General features: G+C 42.7%; 1 protein-coding gene across 12 annotated transcripts in view; it reads left to right on the top strand.

The window, feature by feature from the left end:
* Positions 1-21249, top strand: part of LETM2 (leucine zipper and EF-hand containing transmembrane protein 2) — a 171128-nt gene extending 149879 nt beyond the window's left edge. For all 12 annotated transcript variants that reach the window (XM_033948609.1, XM_033948608.1, XM_033948606.1 and 9 more), the window contains one exon: positions 16907-21249. In XM_033948609.1, the coding sequence (XP_033804500.1) occupies positions 16907-16957 (51 nt within the window). In that variant the 3' untranslated portion in view covers positions 16958-21249. The remainder of the gene's footprint in view (positions 1-16906) is intronic.
* The last annotated feature ends 1473 nt before the right edge of the window (positions 21250-22722 follow it).

Below are 22722 nucleotides of genomic sequence, written 5' to 3'. Positions count from 1 at the left end.
CTCCCGTGTGGTATAAACTAGTGGAACCCTTGTTTGAGAGAAGCACAGGCTTTTTTGGGTTAAGTGTACTCTTTCCTATTATTTATGAGTCATTTCTTGGCATTTCCTACATTTTTAGATTGCAGCCCGCTTTGATTGTCTGGACTAGCAGTATATAACTAGTACAAACATAAAATAAGCTTTCGAAAGAGTCATCTAGAGCTGACACATGTCCTGGAGTATCTGGACATTTGGTTCAACACAAAGGAAAACAAAATTTTTCTCCCATCAACTCAACAGTGCATCTGGAGCTGCTTGGATTTGCCATCAACTACCAAAAGTCTCATCTACACCCTTCTCAGGCACTGGAGTTCATAGGAGCTCTCTTGGATACTACACAGGGTTGAGTTTTTATATCAAAGCAGATAACATAAACATAACATAACATAAAAATTGACTTCTAGACTGCATAACCTTGCAGATCTATGTGATTTACAAAAGATTACATCTACTTACAACTGAGCAATCATCATGGAATTTAATTACCCCAAAATCAAATGTTTTCTAAATTCCAGAAATGAGAAAGACATGAGATAGTTGTTTGAATTCTTTGTCCCAACTGGCAACCTGACAATCTCATTCACTTTTGTAAAGCAGTATTCAGCCTTCAATGCACTTCCACACATACTAGACTATCTTCTTCACCTCTCTACAACTCTGATCTAAAAAACAATTTGGACTGAGTATATCTCGGTGCTATCAGTGCGTTTCACTCTCCCTTGGAAAACATACCTCTATCTGTACATCCCTTGGTAGCCTGTTTCATGAAAGACTTATTTCACAGAACCACCTATCAAGCCTCCACCTGTAGCTTGGGATCTTAAAGTGGTACTACTGCTCTTATGAATTTTCCCTTTGAGCCGCTTACATCATGCTCTCTCAAACTTCGCACTTGAAAAGTAATTTTCCTCATTGCCCTTACCTCTGCATACTTTGTGAGTGAACTTCAAACTTTTGTGTTGAATCCTCCCTACACAAGATTCTACCATGACAGAGTAGTGCTTTGAACTCATCCAAAATTTCTACCCAGAATTTTACCTCAGCCAATCCAAAATTTTGCCATAGTTTTCTTTCCAAAACCACATTCCTGTCCTGGAGAAGTAGCTCTTCACACCTTGAACTGTAATCATGTTCTGGCATACTACCTAGACTGGACTAACCTTAGAGGATCTTCCCAATACTTTGTGGCTTTTGGCCCTAATAGACTTGGAATTCCTGTTACCAAGAGAACTATCTTCACTTGGATAGCGGGCTAAATCTCCTTCACTTATACTCAGGTTGGCCTGATGCTACAGGGCTGTATAACTGCCCACAATGTCCAAACTATGGCTGCCTCATTTCCACTCTACATCTATTGAGGACATCTTCAAGGTGGCTACTTAGTCCTCAATCCATACCTTTTACTTCTCACTACTGTTTGGAACAAAATTCCAGAAGGGACAGTTTGAGCAAACAGTTCTGCAGAATCTTTTTATTTCTTGAGCGCCAGCTTTCCCTCTAGTCCTCTTGGGTTTTGCTAGGCTCATATTTTAATATCTGTTATCCTCATTCAGAGTCATGATCCTAGCAGCTTGGGAGTACCACATGTGAGAATATTATGCCTGCTTGTCCTTGGAGAAAGCAGATACTTTACCTGTAGCAGGTGTTCTCTGAGGACAGCAGGCATAGGTTCTCACAACTCGCTTTCCTCCTCTATTTGGCTTCTTAACTTTGTTACTGAACTGATGGTCCCATGAGCCGACTTCAGGCGGGAAGGCACCAGCATGTATGTGGTATGGATATTGGCTAAAGATTTAAAGTAACAGTGCACTTGGTAGTGTTCGTACTGGGTTCCGTGGATGATGTTACCATGTGAGAAAATATCCCTGCTGTTCTCGGAGAACACGCTACACCTGTAAGCATTTTTGTTGTCTCTCTCATCAGCATACAGAGTTAGGTAACATAGGTAATTGTTAATTCCTTGCCAGTGGTGTAAATAATGCTCAAGCAGTTTCTGTAGTGAGGGGAGGTTTAGCAACCCATGTACTGTATGAATAGGGGCTGGGTGGTTCAAATGCTGTACTTCACCTTTTAAGCATTTTCCTGTACCAGGACACATATAGAAGCCTTCTGTATCTCTTTCCATATTATCGCCCATTGGTCCTCAGTAAAAGTGTAACACAGGTCATCCTCCCATTTATTTATTCCTAAAAGAACAGGTTGGCTTCTCCCAGCCCCTCAGATAAAAGTAGAGGAGAGACATGTGTCTGGGAACCCTAAATAACAAGGTCCATAAGTTCTCCAAATATTCTCTGGACACTGGAGAAGATACCATCCTACCCTGGGCCTGTATATAATGACGAAGTTGCATGTATGGTAGAAATATCTTTCTTGAAGTGTAGCAAAGGATATCATCCTGGCCCCCTGTAATATATCCCTAAAAACCCTGATTCTGTATCGCTTGGTAGACTGGTATAGTCCTTACGAATGGGTAATATATCTCACTGCTACCAGCAGGTGGAGACAGATCAAACTTGTATATCAGTATAGCATGCCCCTCTTGCTACTCCAGTTTTCCTCAGTCTCGGTAGCAGGTGGTAAGACTTTTCAGCTCCGCTCTTAGCACTGTTGGAATTTTGTTTATGGACTCCTGGTTCCCCTTTTTGTGCTGGATAGAGCTTGGGAAGGTTCCGACATCTCAAAATTACTGATCGAAATTACAGACATAAAAGAGTTCCGAAAAGAAATAAAAACACTACTGTTCAAAAAATATCTCCCATCAATCTAAACCGCCATCTAATGAGTTCCCAATCAATTCCTTTGGGAACAGAATCTCTTTATCCAACCAAAATAAACACCCCTACTGTCCATATCATCAATATTAATTAATCAACATCATGCAATCATCAAAACAATAAATACACCTCCGCTTATAGACATATGATGCTACTCTCCATCCGAAGAAACCTGACTCAGCGCATGTAACATCTTTTGTAATCTAGAATATATTGTAATTCTTTATTATCCACCAGTTGTAAATTGACTCAGTTGCTATGTAACATCTCCTGTGATATTGAATGTACTATAACTCTTCAATATAAACTGTAATTAACTCTTCTCCTGTAATGTAATTCTACTGAAAATGCCCAGATATCTTCTTTATTGTAATCCGTGGCTATGTTACATCTGCTGCGATATGTATTGTAACTCTTCACTGTTACTTGTAATCTACTCTTCTCCTGTAATGTAATTCTACTGGAAATGCCCAGATATCATCTTTATTGTAATCCGCCTAGAACCGCAAGGCACAGGCGGAATAGAAATCCCTAATGTAATGTAATGTAATGTTCTGTTTGGGGAACCATCCAACCTCGGGGGTGTTAAACTCCCCCACCTTCCTCCACCTCCCCATATTTTTGTAGCAAGCCTCAGCAGGTGGCCTGGCCCCCTGGTTGGTCAGCCTCCAGCTCTGAGAGCCATGGAGTCTGTTCTGACTAAGTAAAAAGAAATAGCAAAAAAAATCCTGAGGTGTGCTGGTCTAAAGGGCTCATTTCCCTTTATAACTGCCTTTTTTTCTGTGTTTTTTTTCTCAACTAACTGTCACTTTCTTTTCAGCTAGGGCGGTTTTCAGTACAATGAACTCTTTTTTTTAAAGGAAAAAAGTGCTCCAGGCATGAGGTACTCATGGCCGGCCTGTGCAAGCGTTGTGCAGGCCGGAGCAGTGGAGAAGCCTTGTAGGCAGCGGATGCTGGTGGCCAGGGCAACCCGCCGCATGTGCCTCGCGATTCGGCTTCGGATCGTGGGGAAACCCGGGCTTCCCCAGCCGCAGACGGTCAGGGAGCACAGGATTCCCTTACTGCCGGTTCAGCTGGGGATTCCCTTTTCTTATCAATTGGTTCCTCGGCCTCAGTGTCAGGAAAGTCCCAGGCTTTTCAGACATGACAGGCCGCAGGAGCTCCGATTTTGGCAGTTTCAGGTCCAATTTCAGCGGGAACCTCCTCATTCATTTCAGTTACCTCAGGTGACCTTCCCCCTGTTCTGGAAATACAGGGGCAAGGTATGTCAGGGTCCCCTGCTTGGGCAGGGAGTCCCTTGGGGCTGCCGAGGGTCTTTCCTCCTGAATACAAGAGGTTCCGTGTCCACTCCGGAGGTCTCTGGGGGGGGGGGGTGTTACCTTGACGTCTTCCCCGGTGCGGCCCCGCACAGCAGCGGTTTTGCCCCCCTCTACTCCTCTCTCATCCAAACGCCCGAGGGTCTCTTGGAATGAGGATTTTTACCCAGAGGAGCAAGATGTAATTGATGAGAACCTGGACCCTTGGGGAGAATTCCAGGATCCTCTTGGGGGGTCGGATTCCACCAGCGAGGGGTTCGAGCACTCCTCATCTGGCGAAGATGCGTCTGTAGTGTGCATTTTTCTGTGGGGATGAGCTTAATGAGTTAATTTTGCAGGTCTCCTTGGTTTTGCACTTTGAAGACACCGCATACGGTGGACCCCTTGCTTAAGGGGATCCGCACTGCATCCCGCTCTTTTCCTATGCATCAGGATATTTGGGATATTATGCTCACACAGTGGCATGTTGCAGAAGCCCCTTTTCGTTTTGCACGCTCCATGGTCCACCTGTATCCCATTCCTGAAAGGGATAGGGACACTTCGAAGTCGCCCGTAGTGGACGCGGTGGTCTCGGCCATTTCTAAGAGGCATACCGTGCCTGTTGAGGGTGGTGCGACCTTGTAGGACCCAGAGGAGCGTAAGTTGGAGTCCCTCCTTAAACAGAGTTTTGATGTGACAGCTCTGTTGGTCCAGGCAGCTATGTGTGGGGGGCTGGTGGCTCGGGCGTGTTTTCGTTGGGCCCAGCATGTACTTGATGATAAATCTGAGAATTGGGACTTGCTAAGGCAAGAAGTTGCCAAAATTGAATTGGGTGTTTTTTATCTCTCGGATGCCATGTATGACCTTTTGTGAGCTTCTGCCAAGTCTCTGGCCTTAGGAGTGGCAGCACGCCATACTTTGTCGCTTCGCGCTTAGTCAGCGGATTTGGCGTCCAAAGCTAAGTTGACGAAGTTTCCTTTTAAAGGATCTTTATTATTTGGTGAGGACCTCGACAAGTTGGTTCAGACTCTCACTGATTCTAAAGTGCCTCGTTTGCCTGAGGATAGGCCCAGGCCTCTGGCTCGAGGCAGCGCTGCTTGTGGGCGGGACCGTGATTTCTGCCGTTTCTGCTCCGGTCGAGGGGCTGTTTCTTTTCAGTCTCCTGGGTTCTCAAGAGGCAGGTTCTTCTAGCGCATGCAGTCCTTTCGTGGGGCCTGCCGGGGTGCAGGTAGTGCCCCCGCCAGTTCCCCTGCCACCCGTCCTGCACAATGACTCCTTGCCGGCGTCCGTCTTGGTTCCGGTGCGTGCCCGATTGAGAGACCTTTATCCACAGTGGGCAGACATCATGTCTGATCAGTGGGTTCTGGAAGTGATCCGGGATGGCTATGCTCTGGAGTTTGCCCGGTCCTTGCCAGACCGTTTTCTCACTTCTCCCTCGCAGGTGGCGTGGAAGCAGCAGGCCTTTCGTCAGACCCTTCAGAGATTGTTGGATCTTCACGCGGTGGTTCCAGTTCCCCTGCTGGAGTGGGGCACAGGTTGGTACTCGATTTACTTTGTGGTGCCAAAGAAAGAAGGGACCTTTTGACCGTATTTGAAGGGGGTCAACAGGGCTCTTCACGTGCCTTCCTTTCCCATGGAAACTCTGCAGTCTGTGATTCTGACAGTTCAGCCAGGGGAGTTTCTGACCTCTCTCGATCTGACCAAGGCCTACTTACACATTCCTATTCGGGCCTCCCATCATCGCTTCCTGCGCTTTGTGATCTTGGGGCAACACTATTAGTTCTGTGCACTTCCCTTTGGTGGTCGTTGCGGCAGCGTTACATAAAGAGGGCATTCTTGTTCATCCTTCTCTGGACGACTGGTTGATTCGAGCCAAGATGTTCCAGGAGAGCACTCAGGTCACGGCTCGGGTGGTGGAGTTTCTGCAGTCGCTGGGATGGGTAGTCAACCTTGCAAAGAGCCGGTTGTCTCCATCTCAGCGCTTGGAATATCTTGGGATCCTGTTCGACACCTCCTTGGGTCTTTCAAAGGTCAGTCTTCAGAGACTTCAATTAATACAGAACACTGCAGCTATACTTATCTTTGGTAAGAGTAAATTTGATCACGTAACCCCTCTGCTCAAGGAATTATATTGGCTTCCAGTATATCTCAGAATTCAATTTAAGTGCATTTGTATTGCATTTAAGATACTATTTGGCATTTTTGCCACTTTGAGTCCTTTAGACAGGAATGTTCATAGATCTCATCTTGCCAGAAGTTCTCAAAAATTAAAACTTACATTTCCCTCTTTCAGTTGTAAAAACAGAACCTTTAATAGATTTAGTTATTCTTTTGCTTTTAAATTAACCAAATTCTGGAATGCTTTACCACTTACATTAAGAAGTTTAGGTTCTTTTGCTTTATTCTGGAAAGTTCTGAAAACTTTTTTTTTGTTTGCCAAACATTTTGGAAATTAACTATTTCAGTCTATTTTTTCTTGTCAAATTTATGTATTATGTTTTACATTATTGTAAACAGAGTCGAGTTACTCTTGGTTGATGACTCTATCTATAAAACTAAGTTTTAGTTTAATTTAGTTTAGTCTTCCTTCCAGAGGCCCAGGTGAGCATAAGAACATAAACAATGCCTCCACTGGGTCAGACCTGAGGTCCGTCGTGCCCAGCATTCCGCTCACACGGCGGCCCAACAGGTCCAGGACCTGTGCAGTAATCCTCTATCTATACTCCTCTAACCCCTTTTCCAGCAGGAAATTGTCCAACAAGATCGACTGTCGGCTCCGGGCGGCTTTCCCGCAGAGAAGAGAATCCTGCATTCACCGTGGGCCTCATCTGGGGCAGCCTCCTTGGAGCGGCTGGGGCACGGGCAGTGTGTCTGGGAGGGAATGCATGGATGGGAGAACATCGCAGGGGAGGAGACATAGGCATCCTGGGACTGTCGGCCAAGTCTCTTCCCTGAAGAAGCCCTTTCTGGAAACGTCAATCGCTCCTCCTAAACTTACTTGCTCCACTTCATCACTGACGCTGAAACCGTGGATTGAAGACAAAGTTTTATTTTATTTTTCTTTCCAGCTTATGATTTATCTTTAATCTTATCTATTGTTTTGCCTTTTGTCTTTGTTTTGTTCTATTTCTATCATTTAAATTTCTCCAGAATTCTACTGTTAAACGGCTCCCCCTTCTGCTTCTATTCCTTTCTCTCCTCTCTTCTACCTTCCAAAGTATTTAGATCAATGCTGTCTTATTAAAATGTTTATTTTATTTTTATTTTTCCTCTAACTCTACTTTTCACTTCTCTATTACCCTCCAGGTACTTTAGTTAGATTGTGAGCCTTCGGGACAGTAAGGGAATTTTTCAAGTACCTTTCTTATTTCTAATCTTAATGTATATTTTCTGTAAACCGCTTAGAACCTAATGGATGTAGCGGTATATAAGAAATAAATTACATTACATTACATTACATTACAATCCTTTTTTTTAAACCCCAGTACCCTACTCTGCCCTATTACGTCCTCTGGAAGCGCATTCCAGGTGTCCACCACACGTTGGATAAAGAAGAACTTCCTAGCATTCGTTTTGAATCTGTTCCCTTTCAACTTTTCCGAATGCCCTCTTGTTCTTTTATTTTTTGAAAGTTTGAAGAATCTGTCCCTCTCTACTCTCTCTATGCCCTTCATGATCTTGTAAGTTTCTATCATATCCCCTCTAAGTTTCCTCTTCTCCAGGGAAAAGAGACCCAGTTTCTCCAATCTCTCAGCGTATGAAAGGTTTTCCATCCCTTTTATCAGACGTGTCGCTCTCCTCTGAACCCTCTCGAGTAACACCATATACTTCTTAAGGTATGGCAACCAATATTGGACGTAGTACTCCAGATGCGGACGCACCATTGCCCGATACAACGGCAGGATAACTTCTTTCATTCTGGTTGTAATACCCTTCTTGATTATACCTAGCATTCTATTTGCTTTCTTAGCGGCCGCTGCGCACTGTGCCGTCAGCTTCATTGTCATGTCCACCATTACACCCAAGTCCCTTTCTTGGGTACTCTCATTCAATAACATCCCTCCCATCGTACAGTTGTACCTCGGGTTTCTGCTTCCCACATGTAATACTTTACATTTCTCAATGTTGAACTTCATCTGCCATCTCGTCGCAGTTTGTTCAAGTCCCTTTGCAATTCTTCGCAGTCCTCTTTAGTCCGAGCTCCACTAAATAGTTTGGTGTCGTCTGCAAATTTTATTATCTCACACTTCGTCTCTGTTTTTAGATCATTTAAGAAATAAATTAAATAGCAGCGGCCCGAGCACCGAGACAAGCGGAACACCACTCGTGACCCTCCTCCAGTCCGAGTAGTGGCCCTTCACTCCTACACTCTGTTTCTTACCTGCCAACCAGTTTCTGATCCATCTATGTACGTCTCCTTCCACCCCATGGTTCTTCAGTTTCCGGAGTAGACGTTCATGAGGCACCTTGTCAAAGGCTTTTTGGAAATCTAGGTATATGATGTCTATGGGGTCTCCTCTGTCAATCCGTTTGTTAATTCCTTCAAAGAAGTGCAATAAGTTAGTTAGGCCCGATCTCCCCTTGCAGAAACCATGTTGGCTGGTTATCAGAAGTTCATTTCTTTCAAAATGTTCATCGATGTTTTCTTTTATCAGTGCTTCCACCATTTTCCCCGGAACTGAGGTCAGACTCACCGGTCTATAGTTTCCCGGCTTACCTCTTGATCCCTTTTTAAAGATGGGCTATCTTCCAATCCTCCGGGATCACGCCTGTTTTCAGGGATAAGTTGCAAATTTGCTGCAGTAGTTCCACTATCTCCTCCTTTAATTCCTTCAGGACCCTTGGCTGGATTCCATGTGGACTCGAGGATTTGTCAGTTTTTAGTTTTTCTATCTGCCTGCACACATCTTCAAGGCTCACTTCCATGGATGTTAATTTTTCTGCTTGATTTCCATTGAAGAATTGCTCAGGTTCCGGTATGTTGGTTGTGGCTTCGTTTGTAAATACAGACGAAAAGAACATGTTAAGTTTTTCCACGACTTCTTTCTCCTCTTTCACCACTCCCTTCCTGTCTCCGTCGTCCCTAGCCAGCTGCTTCCCTTTAACATATCTAAAGAACGGTTTGAAATTTCGTGCTTCCCTGGCTAGCTTCTCTTCATACTCTCTTTTGGCTTTTCGAACCACACAGTGACATTCTTTTTGATACTTCCTGTGCTCTTTCCAGTTCCCCTCAGTTTTGTCCTTTTTCCATTTCCTGAATGAATTTTTCTTATTGCCTATCGCTTCCTTCACTATTTTAGTTATCCACACCGGTCTTTTGTTCAACTCTTTGCACCCCTTTCTGAATCTGTGGATATAAAGATTTTGCGCCTCGCTCACCGTGTCCTTGAAAAAAGACCAGGCATGTTCTATCGTTTGCAATTTTTTGGAAGTGTTCCTAAGTTTCTTCCTTACCATTTGCCTCATTGCTTCATAGTTTCCTTTCCTGAAGTTAAAAGTTGTCGCTATGGTTCTCTTTCCTTTCGGTATTCCTACCTCAACCTTGAACTTGATCATATTATGATCGCTGTTTCCCAACGGTCCCACTACTTCCACTTCCTTTGCAGGTCCCCTTAACCCATTTAGGACTAGATTCAGAGTGGCATTTCCTCTCGTTGGTTCTCTAACAAGCTGCTCCATGAAGCAATCTTGTGTAGCCTCCAGGAATTCTGTCTCCCTAGCGCATCTTGAGCTTCCAAGATTCCAATCTATCCCGGGGTTGTTGAAGTCTCCCACAATAACCGTGTTACCGCTTTTGCATTCTCGCTTCATCTCGGCTTCCATTTCTTCATCAATATCTCCGGTTTGCCTGGGTGGACGATAGTATAGGCCCATCTTTATTTCAGGCCCTTTCCTTCCTGGTATTTTAACACATAGCGATTCCAGCTTGTTGCAATCTCAAATTCGCCTGCTTATGGCGTCCCGGTGTCCTCGGGCGCAGGATTTCCTCCAAGTCTTGGGTGTCAATGGCAACCTCCTTCGATGTAGTGAGGTGGTTGCGGGCCCACATGTGTCCTCTTTAGTATGCTCTTCTTTGGAGGTGGTCGCCTCAGAGGCACAGTCTGGATCACCCTGTTCCGCTTCCGGGCTTAGCTCGGGGCAGTCTTTACTGGTGGCTTCAGACCCCCCATCTTGTACAAGGGGCGAGTCTGGATCAGCTGCAGTGGACGGTGCTGCTCACGGATGCCAGTCTTCTCGGTTGGGGGGCTCAGTGAGTAGGTCACTCAGCTCAGGGCACCTGGTCCACGGAGGAGGCTTCTTGGTCGATCAATGTTTTAGATACCAGGGCCATCCGTCTGGCGTTGCTAGTTTTCCAGTCCTTTCTGATGGGCAAGTCAGTCAGGGTTCTGTCGGACAATGCCACAGTAAGGCCTATGTCAATCATGGGGGGCTCCAGGAGCACTTTGGCACAGGAGGCGCCTCTGCTCATAGTATGGGCAGAGTCGCACTTTCAAGAGATCTCAGCATTCCACGTAGCTGGAGTGGAGAATGTTCAGGCGGACTTCCTAAGTCATCACATGCTAAATCCCGGAGAATAGTGTCTAAGCCCTGTGGCCTTTCAGTTGATAGTGCAGTCTTGGGGTCAGCCCCTCATTGACCTGATGGCCACATGTGTCAATGCCAAAACGCCCCGCTTCTTCAGTCATCGCAGAGACGGTCAGGCCGAGGGCCTGGATGCTCTTGTTCAACCATGGCCAATGGAGGGGCTGTTATATGTGTTTCCTCCGTGGCCATTAGTGGGCAGAGTTCTCCGCATAATTCGCCATCCAGGCCTCATTCTGGTGGCTCCGGATTGGCCTCGACAACCGTGGTACGCGGATCTGGTGAGGCATCTGGTGGTGGATCCTCTTCCTCTGCTTCTCTTGGATGACCTTCTAACTCAGGGTCCCATGCCTATGTTTGATCCGGCATGGCTCTTGAAAGGGGTCGCCTAGGTAAGAAGGGGTATTCAGATAGTGATCTCAACGCTCTTGACTTTCCATCTCTCGGGCTTATGTGAGGGTTTGGCATCTATTTGAGGAGTGTTGTGATGCATGGGGAGTGGTCTCTTTTCAAGCTTCCCTGCCTAATATCTTAGAGTTGCAGGATGGCCTGGATAGGGGACTCGCTTGGTCTTCTCTCCGGGTTCAGCTTGCGGCCTTGTCAGCCTTTCGTGGGTTCTTGAAAGGTCAGCGTTTGACTGCCATTCCTAATATGATTTGCTTCTTGCGGGTGGCCAAGTTGCTCAGGTCTCCCATACGACCCTCTGTTCCATCTTGGGATCTGAATCTGGTTCTGTCCTGGTGCGCCCACCTTTTGAACCGTTGGGCGACTGCTCTTTGAAGGACCTTACTCTTAAGGCGGTCTTCTTGGTGACCATTACTTCAGCTAGATTTGTTTATGAGCTGCAGGCTTTCTCTTGTAGGGCTCCCTTGGAGTTTTCTAACGAGCGGGTTGTCTTGAGGCCTGTTCCTTCCTTTCTGCCAAAAGTGGTTTCTCCTTTTCATGTCAATCAATCTGTAGTCCTCCCGGTGTTGGATTGTCGTGAGAGCTCTTCTGATCAGAGACAGCTGCACAAGTTGGAAGTCAGTTGGGTCCTTCACTTTTATGTGCAGAGGACCCAGGAGATCAGGAAATCAGATCATCTCTTTGGCCTTCTAGCGGGTCTTCGTAAGGGGGATGGCGCTTCTAAGGCTTCTATTGCGCGCTGGATCAAGGAGACTATTGCTTCCGCTTATCTTCTGAAGAAGAAGCCTGTTCCCGACTTTCTCAAGGCTCATTCCACTAGGGGTCAAGCAGCTTCTTGGGCTGAGTCTTCTCTAGTGCCTCTAGTGGATATTTGCAAGGCTGCAGTTTGGTCTTCTCTGCATTCTTTTGCCATGTGGATGTTCACGCACGTCGGGACGTGGTATTCAGTGAATGTGTTCTGGTGTCGGCCCTTCGGGGGTCTCACCCTTGATGGGTACTGCTTAGGTATGTCCCATTTGTAAGGACTATACCAGTCTACCAAGCGATGCAGAAGAAAAACTTAGGTTCTTACTTGCTAATTGTTTTTCTGTTAGCTTGTAGACTGGTATAGTCCCCCATCCTGCCTGTCTTTGTGCAGTGTTCGCGGTTGTTTGCTCGCATGCAGATTTTGAATTTTTCTGCGGTTTCTATAATTTTTCTAGGACTGGGGAGAATTAAGAACAGCAGCGATGGCTCAGCTAGCTTAGCTGATGAGCTGTAGGGCAACCAGTAAAGTTTTTGATAAAAAGGGGTGATGTTCTCCCATTTTTTTAATCCAAAAATGAGGTGAACCGCAATATTCTGAATCAGTCTGTTTTTTGAGTATTTTTTTATAAGCCCCCAAATAGATAATATTTACAGTAATCTAAAATGCTCAGAATGGATGCCTGCACCAGCAGGCAGAAAGAAGGTTTGTCAAAAATTTTTTTGATGGTGCGAAGCTTCCATAAGACCGAAATACATTTCTTAAACAGTAGATCAACATGATTTTCCAGAGTCAGATGTTTATCAAGAGTTACACCCAGTATTTTTATTGTCTGTTCAATATTATATTCCTGCCCGTTCACATGAATCATGGTTTCTTTTATCTTATCATTAGGTGTAGCTAGAAAGAATTTGGTTTTTTCAGTATTTAATTTTGATTTGAAGGCGGTCATCCAAAGCTCAATCTGATTTATAATGTTTGCTAAAAGATTAATAAAATCAGGTGACAAATAGCTTAATAACTACAGTGATGTCATCTGCATAAATATAAAAGTTGAGTTTTAGACTTTGCAGCAGGTTACCCAATGAAATAAGATACACATTAAACAAGGTCGGAGATAAAGGGGAACCCTGCGGTGCCCCGCAAGTGTTGACCCAGCTATAAGATAGGGTGTCATCCCAAACATCCGGTAGGATCTTTTGCCCAGGAAACCTTGAAACCAGTTTAAAACATTTCCTGCAATACCGATAGATTCCAGGCAGTTCAATAAGATGGTATGGTCCACCAAGTCAAAGGCACAGCTCGGGTCCAACTGTAAAATCATAGCGTTTGTGCCTTGACTGAAAAGGGAATGTAGATAATTTAAAAGCGAGGCCATAACTGTTTCAGTGCTGAAACCAGACCTGAAACCTGGTTGGTTATTATGCAAAATATTGAACTTGTCTAGATAAGTAGTCAGTTCTGCATTTACCATCCCTTCCATTAACTTGGTGATCAGTGGAATACTCGCAGTGTGTCTGAAATTGGATATATTATTTGATGATTCCTTGATATTCTTTTTGATAGGTGTTATCATAATTTGACCCTGTTGTTCTGGGAAATTCCCTATGGATAGTTGGAAATTAACCCAAACTAGCAGGTTGGCTTTGAAATTAGTTGAGGCCACCTTCGTAACGTTTGGAGGGCAACTATCCAATCTGCAGTATGATTTAACAAACTTGTTGAATGTTTGCCAATCAATCTTAGAGAAGTTAGTCCAGCTTAAATTTACTTTAGGGACTTCCAGGTCCTGGAAAATAGTAAATCCCCAGTGACAATGAGTAGAATCTGCTAACAAATACCTTAATTTTTGTACTTTGAGTTAAAAATGTCTGCCAAATTGTCAGTAGTTACAGTGGATTCTTCTATGGGATTCATAAGTGTCTGAATCATAAAGATAGTTGACTAATTTAAAAAGTCTACTACTATTTGTGGAAACATTACCTATTTTTGGGGCGTAGAAGTTTTTTTTCTTTTCCTTTGTTAAATTTTTATAGCATTTTAGGTTTTTTTCTCCAAGCCTCTCTGTGCTCTGGAATTCCTGATTTTGATCATTGTCTTTCTAACTTCCTAAGTTCTCTTTTTATCTCTAAAAGCTCTAGAATTAGATCAAACCAGCCCTCTAGGTTTCTGTATCTCTTTCTTCTTAATTTCAAAGGAGCCATTTCATTTAGGATATGGGCACTGATGCAAGTCCATGAATTTATAAATTGATTCTTTTCTTCATCTTGCTTGGAAATGATATCATAATGAGACCAGAATTCAATGAGATTAACCTTACCTCTATTGACATGTTATTGTTGCTGTTATTGGTATCTTTATTGGTGGCTTGAGATGTTTTTAATTGCCACTCAAATTCAAAATTACAGATTTTATGGTCGGACCATAGAGAATCGAGCCAATTTGCTTGTTTCCAACAGATTTTAGGATTAGTCAAAATTTTTGAAGATAATGATATCAAATCTAATTGGTGTCCTTTCTGATGTGTTATTACCAGAGATGATTTGAAGTAACCTAGTGCGGATTTAAAAGCCCTGAATTCAATAATTTCTGGTTGATCAATTTGTTCTAGATGTAAATTAATATCCCCACATAACAAGTTTTAAGAACCAGTTAAGGAATTAGTTAACAAGAATTCATCTTTCGCTGAAATCCTTCTTTTGGGGGGGATATAGAATAGAGTAATCATTAGGGTGTCCACTAAAGGTTCAGAAGATAGTTTCAGAGATAAAATTTCCAAATTAGAGGTAGATAAAGCATTTAAAACCGTGCACTTTAAATTATCTCTAAAAATTATTGTCAAACCTCCGCCCCTTGCCCTTGCTCTTCTAAGGATATAATTTTAAAACCCGGGGAGAGACATTCTTTAATAATGATATCATTGTCTGATAATAACCAAGTCTCTGTGAATAAAACAAAGTCAGGGTTGTTTTCTTTTAGCCAGTCATTAATTAACAAAGATTTATTTTCCATAGATCTTATATTTAAATAAGACCCATTAAGATTTAAGTAAGAAGGAGAAACTTTAGGAGTGAAGTGAGAGTAAATCAATTTTTTAAAGGATTGTTCTTTCTTAATATGAGGTCTTTTTGATCTATGAAGTTCAGGTAAAACTGGAATTGCGAAAGGACCAGATTCTGTGCAATCATACAGGACCCGTATTGTTGGATAGTGAACAGGGATTGGGAAAGAATAGGTCAAAACAACTGTCTTCTTCTAAAACTAATTAAATAAAAAAGAAAAAGGAGTATAATCAAACAATGATTCAGTAAAGCCAGTGTAGAGTTGTACAGTAAGAAAGTAAATAAGAGCAAACAATAGTGTTAGACAACAGATGCTATGAGATAGCTAAATCACAATTGAATTGTACTTCGCACTGCCAAATATATCCAAGTTCTATACATGTTCCAACAGTTGTTTAAAGATGTTTGTTGTTTTCTTACACTCCTGTTTGGAGTGTCATTTACTGTTTTTCAGTTAAGAACTTTCCTAGGTTCTGCTTGGCTATTTGGCAAACTGGAGTAGCAAGAGGGGCATGCTATACTGATATACAAGTTTGATCTCAGTCTCCACCTGCTGGTAGCAGTGAGGCATATTACCCATTCGTAAGGACTATACCAGTCTACAAGCTAACAGAAAGAAAATTAGCAGATAAGAACCTAATTTCTCCTTCCCAGCATTTCCCACCTTGCAAAAACTCCAGAAGTTCACCCTATCTCAAAAATGGGTTCTCCTCTAAGAACTGCCAAAGTGAATATTCTGCCCTCACTGTCTCATTTGCGATTAATATTGCCCTCCATCTCCATTAGCCACTCTCTTAGAGGCTGGGGCCTATAAAATGTTGCTCCAATTGCACTCCCTGATTGTCCCCTGCTATTGACCAATCCAGTATACCGTATATACTCGAATATAAGTTGACTGAATATAAGTCAAGACCCCCATTTCCCCCCCAAAAAGGAGGAAAAATGGTTGACTCGAATATGTCAGGTGGTTTAATATTCCAAGTGCTCCGCCCTGTCAGGCTCTGCACCCAGCCCCCTCCCTGCCAGGCTCTGCACCCAGCCCCCTTCCCTCCTTCCTCTGCCAGGCACTGTACCCAGCCCCCTCCCTCCCTCCCCTGCAGGGCACTGCACCCAACCTTTGTCAGGCTTTGCACTCAGCTCCCTTCCCGCCCAAACCCTATCAGGCTCTGCACCCAGCCCCTTCCCTGTCACACTCTGCACTCAGCCTCTCTCCCTACCAGGCTCTGTCCCCTGTCCCTGTCCTCGTACCTCCTCTGCCGATCCCTGGTGGTTCAGAGGTGCAGCGGGCAGGAGCGAGCTTTCCACGCTCCTGCCCCGCTGCTAACCTGGTCAGTAGTGGCTGCCCGAGATTGGGTTTCTTCAGTCACTGAGCAGCACCGAGCAGGAGCTTGCTTTGGCACTGAGTGGCTTCTTGACTGGCTCCCGTGAATTCTCAAGAAGCCGCTCAGCGCTGAGCAGCAGGTAATAGCTTCTGCTTTTCATTTCTTTCACATGGTGGATGCCTAACATATCCTGACTCAGTGAAATACTGTATGTCAGTTGAGCGTGACCTTCATTCTATAATTTTAATAGTATAGCCTTAGTGCCACGTTGATTTTAGTCTTTTCCAGTTGTCAGCTATAATTGTTATGAGCGCCATTGCTTGGCTGTTCAAAATACTGAACATTCTAGGCTGCATATCCTTAAAGAGTAAAGCTCTTAGGACTGTTTTTTCTCGGTCTCCATCTGCTGGTAGATGAACATAACCTATCCCTTCTGGACTGATCTGGCATGATTAAAGGAAAGAAAATTATCAAGTAAGAAACATAATTTTCCATTTAAAGGCCAGTACTAAAATGACTTTAGTTAACTTCTTGGGTATTTGCATTTATAAACAAGACTTTGATTTCATCTTTCCCGGATGTGTGTTATGTCCATGACCCAAGCAATGGCATATTTTATACAAAAATAATTTAAATTGTGTTTTATGTGTTTTAAAAGAACCATTCTTTTGTTTTACCCTAGGCTACATTGGAAACATCTCAGAGCAGTAAGGCCAGCGTCAATGGTGTATAGCATCACTGGTTAAAAAGCATGATGCAAGGGGATGCAGAATACTGAAAAAAGTTCAATACAACCCACCATGTTTCCTGTGTTAGCTTAGCTTATTAGATTCTCTATCTGTTAACTCCCTCCCTCAGGGTAATGAAACAGGAATAGGAATAGCCATCTTGGTCACCAGGACCCTCCAGTACCAAGGTATCCGCTCTGTCCTTCCACATTGCACTTCTTGGAGATCTCATTTTTAAGCCATTTGTCTCTTTAAAAAAAAAAAAATGAAGATAAAACATTTTGAAAATTAGAAAAAATATTCTTGCCAATTTCTAATCTCTTGTTTTATAAGGGACATAATCTATTTTTAAATCTGTACTATATGTTAATATGTAAATATTTTGAATCTTAAAATGCTCCTAACTTTTATACATTGTACTTTGATCTCCATGTGATGATCCAGTCCATTTCCACAATAGGAAGACTTTAGAGGGGAGCCCATGGTTCTGTAAGTAGGTCTTGTTTTGAAGGCCAACCAAATTTATTTTTATGTACTTTATTAGGGGGGTGCTTAGATTTGTTGGGTTTACAGCTGGAAAAAAAATCACAAATGTCAGCTTACTAGGGGAAAGGATTTTGTACTGGGAAAACCCAAAGAATAACCTTGAAAATGTGTTTATTTGATTCTGACCTTTTCACCTTGAAGGTGAACACAAATCAGAAGTGAGTGAGTGTTTTAAAGGAAAGTTCTAGCCTCCTGCCCAGAGCAGTCCTCTGAAATTAAACTGGCAATTTTAGCTGCCCTGTGTTAGAAATGGTTTTTGAAATGCTGCCTTTATCTTCCTTGCAAGCTTATTTTTCTTAATGGTAGAGCGGTGGTCATTTTGATCTTTGTCAGGAAGGACATAACAGACTGCATCCAATCAGATGGCATGATGTGTGTGATGTCATTGGGCCTTTGTACAGAATGGAGGGAGTTTCTGAAGGAATGTCCAGGCCAGTGTTCTTCATTTGGTGCAAGGCAAGTAATGCTATCAGGAGCACTATGTGGGGAAAGATTTTACTTGAGGAAAAGGGTGTGTGTTTTTGCTGTGGTGCTATTTTAGTGGTTGGTTTAACTTCCATCTCAGTGTGTTCTGGAACCTGTGGTTCCAGAGTCTACATTAAGACTTGAGATGAGAGTGAGCTGAGAGGCAAGGAAACAGGATTCAAATCTTACTTTCTCCACTAATTCTTTGACCTTGGGCAAGGTACTTGTCTTCTGTTGCCTTAGGTACCAACTTAGATAGTAAGTACTTTGAAACAGGAACCAATTTTACTTGAATACTAATGGCCCTGCGAGTCACCCTGAGCATTATTTGGAAAGTAGGCTTGATATCCTAAAATTGTTGTTGTTGTTATTTGAATGAGAATTAATCCTCTGTTTGACAAGTCAGTTGGAATAGGCAGAAAAGGACATAAGAGACATATTTTATTTTTATACTTAACAGTAATGGTACTTACATATGTGCATGGGACTAGACCAAAACCAGCAAGAGATATTCCGCTAAACTAGTAATCTGCACAGCTTTATGTTATGGGCATGTTCACTCATTGCTGTAAAGTTGTTTTATTTTTTCTCTCTGTATTTGTACATTAAGATGGCATTCTCTTTTCTTCACTTACTTTTGATGACCAGCAGATGGGAGCTTTCTACTAGCCAGTATCCTATGTCTAGAATATAAGAACATAAGAATAGCCTTACTGGGCCAGACCAATGGTCCATCTAGCCTAGTATCCCGTCTTCATGGAGGCCAATCCAAATCACAAGTACCTGGCAAAAACCCCAATATTTTGGGTTTTTTTTTAAATTTATCAAAATTTTTAATCCAGTAATGCATTGTTATCCACTTAGAATGTAAGATGGGCATAATGCAGTGGTAATTATTAACCTGATCCTCTGGTCACATACAGGTCGTTGGATTTTTCAGAATAGCTACAATAAATGTGTATGCTACTTCTGTACGCACATCTGTCTCATGCAATTCATTGTGGATATTCTGAAAACCCAGCTGGCTGGCTGTGTCCTGAAGTCTGGGTTGGGAACCACTGCATTAGTAAAATAAAGCATGTCATAGCACCTGCCTGCCTCGTGAAATTTATGCACTCCCCTCCCTGCTCTCACAAGCAGGAATCTGCCCCTGCACAACTTTCTGTTCCTTAGCTGGAACATTGCTTACCATCTTCTCTTCCTTTCTTGAAATTTTCTCCAATCTCTCTCAGCCCCTAATCTTAGGGTTATTATTGACTCCTCTCGTTTTCTCTACCAAAATATGCTGATTGTTTCTAACATCAGAAAAATCTGTACCTTCCTTCTTCAACACACATGAACTCATATCACCTCCCACTTAGACAACTGCAATCTGCTCATCACTGGTCTTCTACTGAACTACATTTCCATTCCAGTGGCTGCAGAGCTTTCACTGGTGTCTCTATACCCACAGAATCTCCCTTTTCAAGACATAAAATTAGGCTCTTATCCATTTCTCCATAAAATTCAAGCTCCTTCTATTCACCTATTCATTCATTCTGCAGCTCTTTAGTCTCCTCTGCTCATTGGGCAAGTCACTCTTATCATTGCCCTTTTCCCTCACCAGCTTCCAACTCCACCTTGCTATACCACACACCTAGAGTAAATGTCCCAGGTTTGAATGTTGTGTTTCTTATTTAATTGTAGTCAAATCCAGGCTAAAACCCTACCTTTTCAAGGCTACGTTTAATTCACATCCTTGATTTCATTTACATCCTTGTTTCAACCAGTTTTTAGTAAATGGATTTCTAATATCTCTTATGTCCTAATGTTTGTCTTGATTATATTGCAAGTCTACCGAGCAGGGACTGTCTTTTTATGTATATCTGTAAAGTGCTTTATACTTTGGACAGCCTTATCAAAATGATAAGCAGTAGTATTAGTATAGCTAGCTGGTAAATAAAAATACTTTGTCCCTCATACAAACAGGCATGCTTAGGTAAAAGCTGAAGGTTCATCTGGCCAGGTGGTTAGAGCAATAACATAGTCATATCTTGTGACTTTGGGCTCCTTTTACTAAGGTGTGTTAGCGTTTTTAGCGCACGCAGGAAATTACCGTATGCTCTACTGCGCTATGCTTCTAGAACTAACACCAGCTCAATGCTGACATTAAGGTCTAGCGCACGCTATTCTGCTCGTTAAAGCCCTAGCGCACCTTAGTAAAAGGAACCCTTTGTTTCCTCAGGTATCCACTTAGATTGCAAACTGTACTTGAACTCTAATAAAACTACAAGCCATTTTGAGACTTATTTGGAAATAAGGGCTAAAAAAGATGAAGGTGTTTTGTGCTTGGAGTCGGCAACTGAAGATTTGCATCTGAAGTTAAGCATTTATATTAGAAAGCTTGAGTTATTAAAACATCTTGTCTTGTGGTTGTAGATTGAACCTTTGAGAAAGGACATATTTATAGATTATAATATTTTCCTTGAAATTTTGGAAAAATTCCAGTGTACTTTGGTGCAACTGCAGATTTTGTGATTACAGATCTGCGTGCTTGCGTTTAAAACAAAGAAAAATCAAAATGATTTGCACTTTGCTATAGGCTTTCCTTGTAAAGCTTGACCCCATTATGTGCCACCTAGGGCTCTGCTTCTGATTTGTGTCTGTGACCAAAACCCTAAGGGGCTATTCTTTCATTTAAAAAATTTGGGTTTTGGCCTATGTGAATCCTTAAACGGGACTCAAAATATTCAATCATTTTACACTTTGCTTTTTTAATAATCTACATCAGAAAAAAAAAAATCTCCAATTTTCATTTTTTATTGGGAGTGGGTTCTAGTGCCATGTTCTGTTTTCTAACCACACTACACCTGAATCTGTAATTTTAAGAACACAGACCATTCCTGCAGCCCTTCTGGGAATGAGATGCACATCCAAGCATTTGAAAGACTGTCTGCAACTTTGCAGGAAAGATTGTAATAGTTACTTGTGTGTTGGTCAGGGCTGTTTTTCTAGCTGCTGTGGTGAGTGAGGGCATTCCAGAACAATTCAATGACCTGATGTTATAACCCAGCATTTCAGGACAATAAAACTGGACCTGTGATTTCACATTTACCCCTGCAGGCAAAAGTAAAATTCTTCTGCACTCCAGCCTTGGACAAGAGCACAGATTTATACTTTTGGAGAATAAACAGATGGGGACTTTCTAACTTACTTGATCCCAAATGGTTATTTTGTTTTTCATTTGTGTGTCATTTATAAATTATGCTCCTGTGGTTATAATAAAATATTAAATATTTGTAATGATGCTGAAGTTTATTGGCTTTTATTTATTGCTGCTGCAGAGCAAATATGTTTGTGTGTGGGGAGAGAAAAAGAGCTTGGGGAAATGGAAACAGTCTAGAGTAGTTAGTAGGTGAAATGAATTTGTTAGCTTAATTGAGAAAATCCTTTAAATTCTTGCTGGAAAAGGAAGTTCAGTATACAATTTCAAACCTGGTTTTCTATTGACAGATCAAGGGCTTGTTTTAGGTTTTGAAAATGGTGAACATTAAGAACATAAATGGCTGATTGAGGCAGACCAATGGTCCTTTGAGCCCAGTATATGTCCAACAGTGGCCTATTTTATGAATCTTACATGAATCGTACTATTGCTCTCTGCCCCTTTTGTACCACAAAACTGACAATAGCTAAAGAGGTAAGGATTTATTTATTCATTCATAATTTAATGAAGCATACATTTTAGTGAAATCCTGCACATCAACAATCAATATAAACAAACTTTCGTCACGAACAGCAGAAGTGGGTTATGATCATCTAACAGCAGGTGGAGATAGAGAGCATAAAAATGAACTCTATCATATGGGATGGTATTCTTTATGTTCAGCAGACAGATGGATGGTCTTTCACAAGCTCCTAGTCTTTGTTCCAGTTCTCAGTTCAGTTGAGCTGAGGGTGTTTAGGCCAAGCGGTGCCTACTTTGGAGGGGGGGGGTGCACTTGGCGGTGCTATGTCCCTTCCCCATACCATCCTCCATCCATGCTGCTGCCCCATTCTCCTTCCTTACAATAACAAGGGCTTTTTTGACATCTTCTAAATTTTTGTGCTCACAGTTTGGAGAAAGGTGAATTAGGTCTGAGCCACTGAAAACTGCTTCAGGTCTGTCAGCCCTTTACAGTAGTGAGTACATCTTTAAGGTTCTTTGTCATCCCTGGAGGGTGTTTTCCCCTATGACAGCCTCCGGGAGAGTGTTCCAGTTTTCTGCCACTCTCTGGGTGAAGAAGAACTTCCTTATGTTCGTACGGAATCTATCCGCTTTCAATTTTAGAGGGTACCCTCTCGTTCTCTCTATCTTGGAGAGGGTGAACAACCTGTCTTTATCTACTAAGTCTGTTCCCTTCATTATCTTGAATGTTTCAATCATGTCCCCTCTCGGTCTCCTTTTTTCAAGGGAGAAGAGGCCCAGTTTCTATAGCCTCTCACTGAACAGCAACTCCCCCAGTCTCTTAACCATTTTTGTCGCTCTTCTCTGGACCCTTTTGAGCAGTACTATGTCCTTTTTCATGTACAGTGACCAGTGTTGGACGCAGTATTCCAGGTGGGGGCACACCATGGCCCAGTACAGCGGCATGATAACCTTCTCCGATCTGTTTGTGATCCCCTTCTTAATCATTCCTAGCATTCTGTTCGCCTTTTTGCTGCCACTGCGCATTGCACAGATGGTTTCATTGACTTGTCTGCAAGTACTCCCAGGTCTCTTTCCTGGGGGGTCTTTCCGAGT

This window comes from Geotrypetes seraphini, chromosome 6, assembly GCF_902459505.1.
Source record: "Geotrypetes seraphini chromosome 6, aGeoSer1.1, whole genome shotgun sequence".
Taxonomy (NCBI): Eukaryota; Metazoa; Chordata; class Amphibia; order Gymnophiona; family Dermophiidae; genus Geotrypetes; species Geotrypetes seraphini.
The sequence above is the reverse complement of the archived record's forward strand: the minus strand, read 5'-3'. Positions and strand labels throughout refer to the sequence as shown.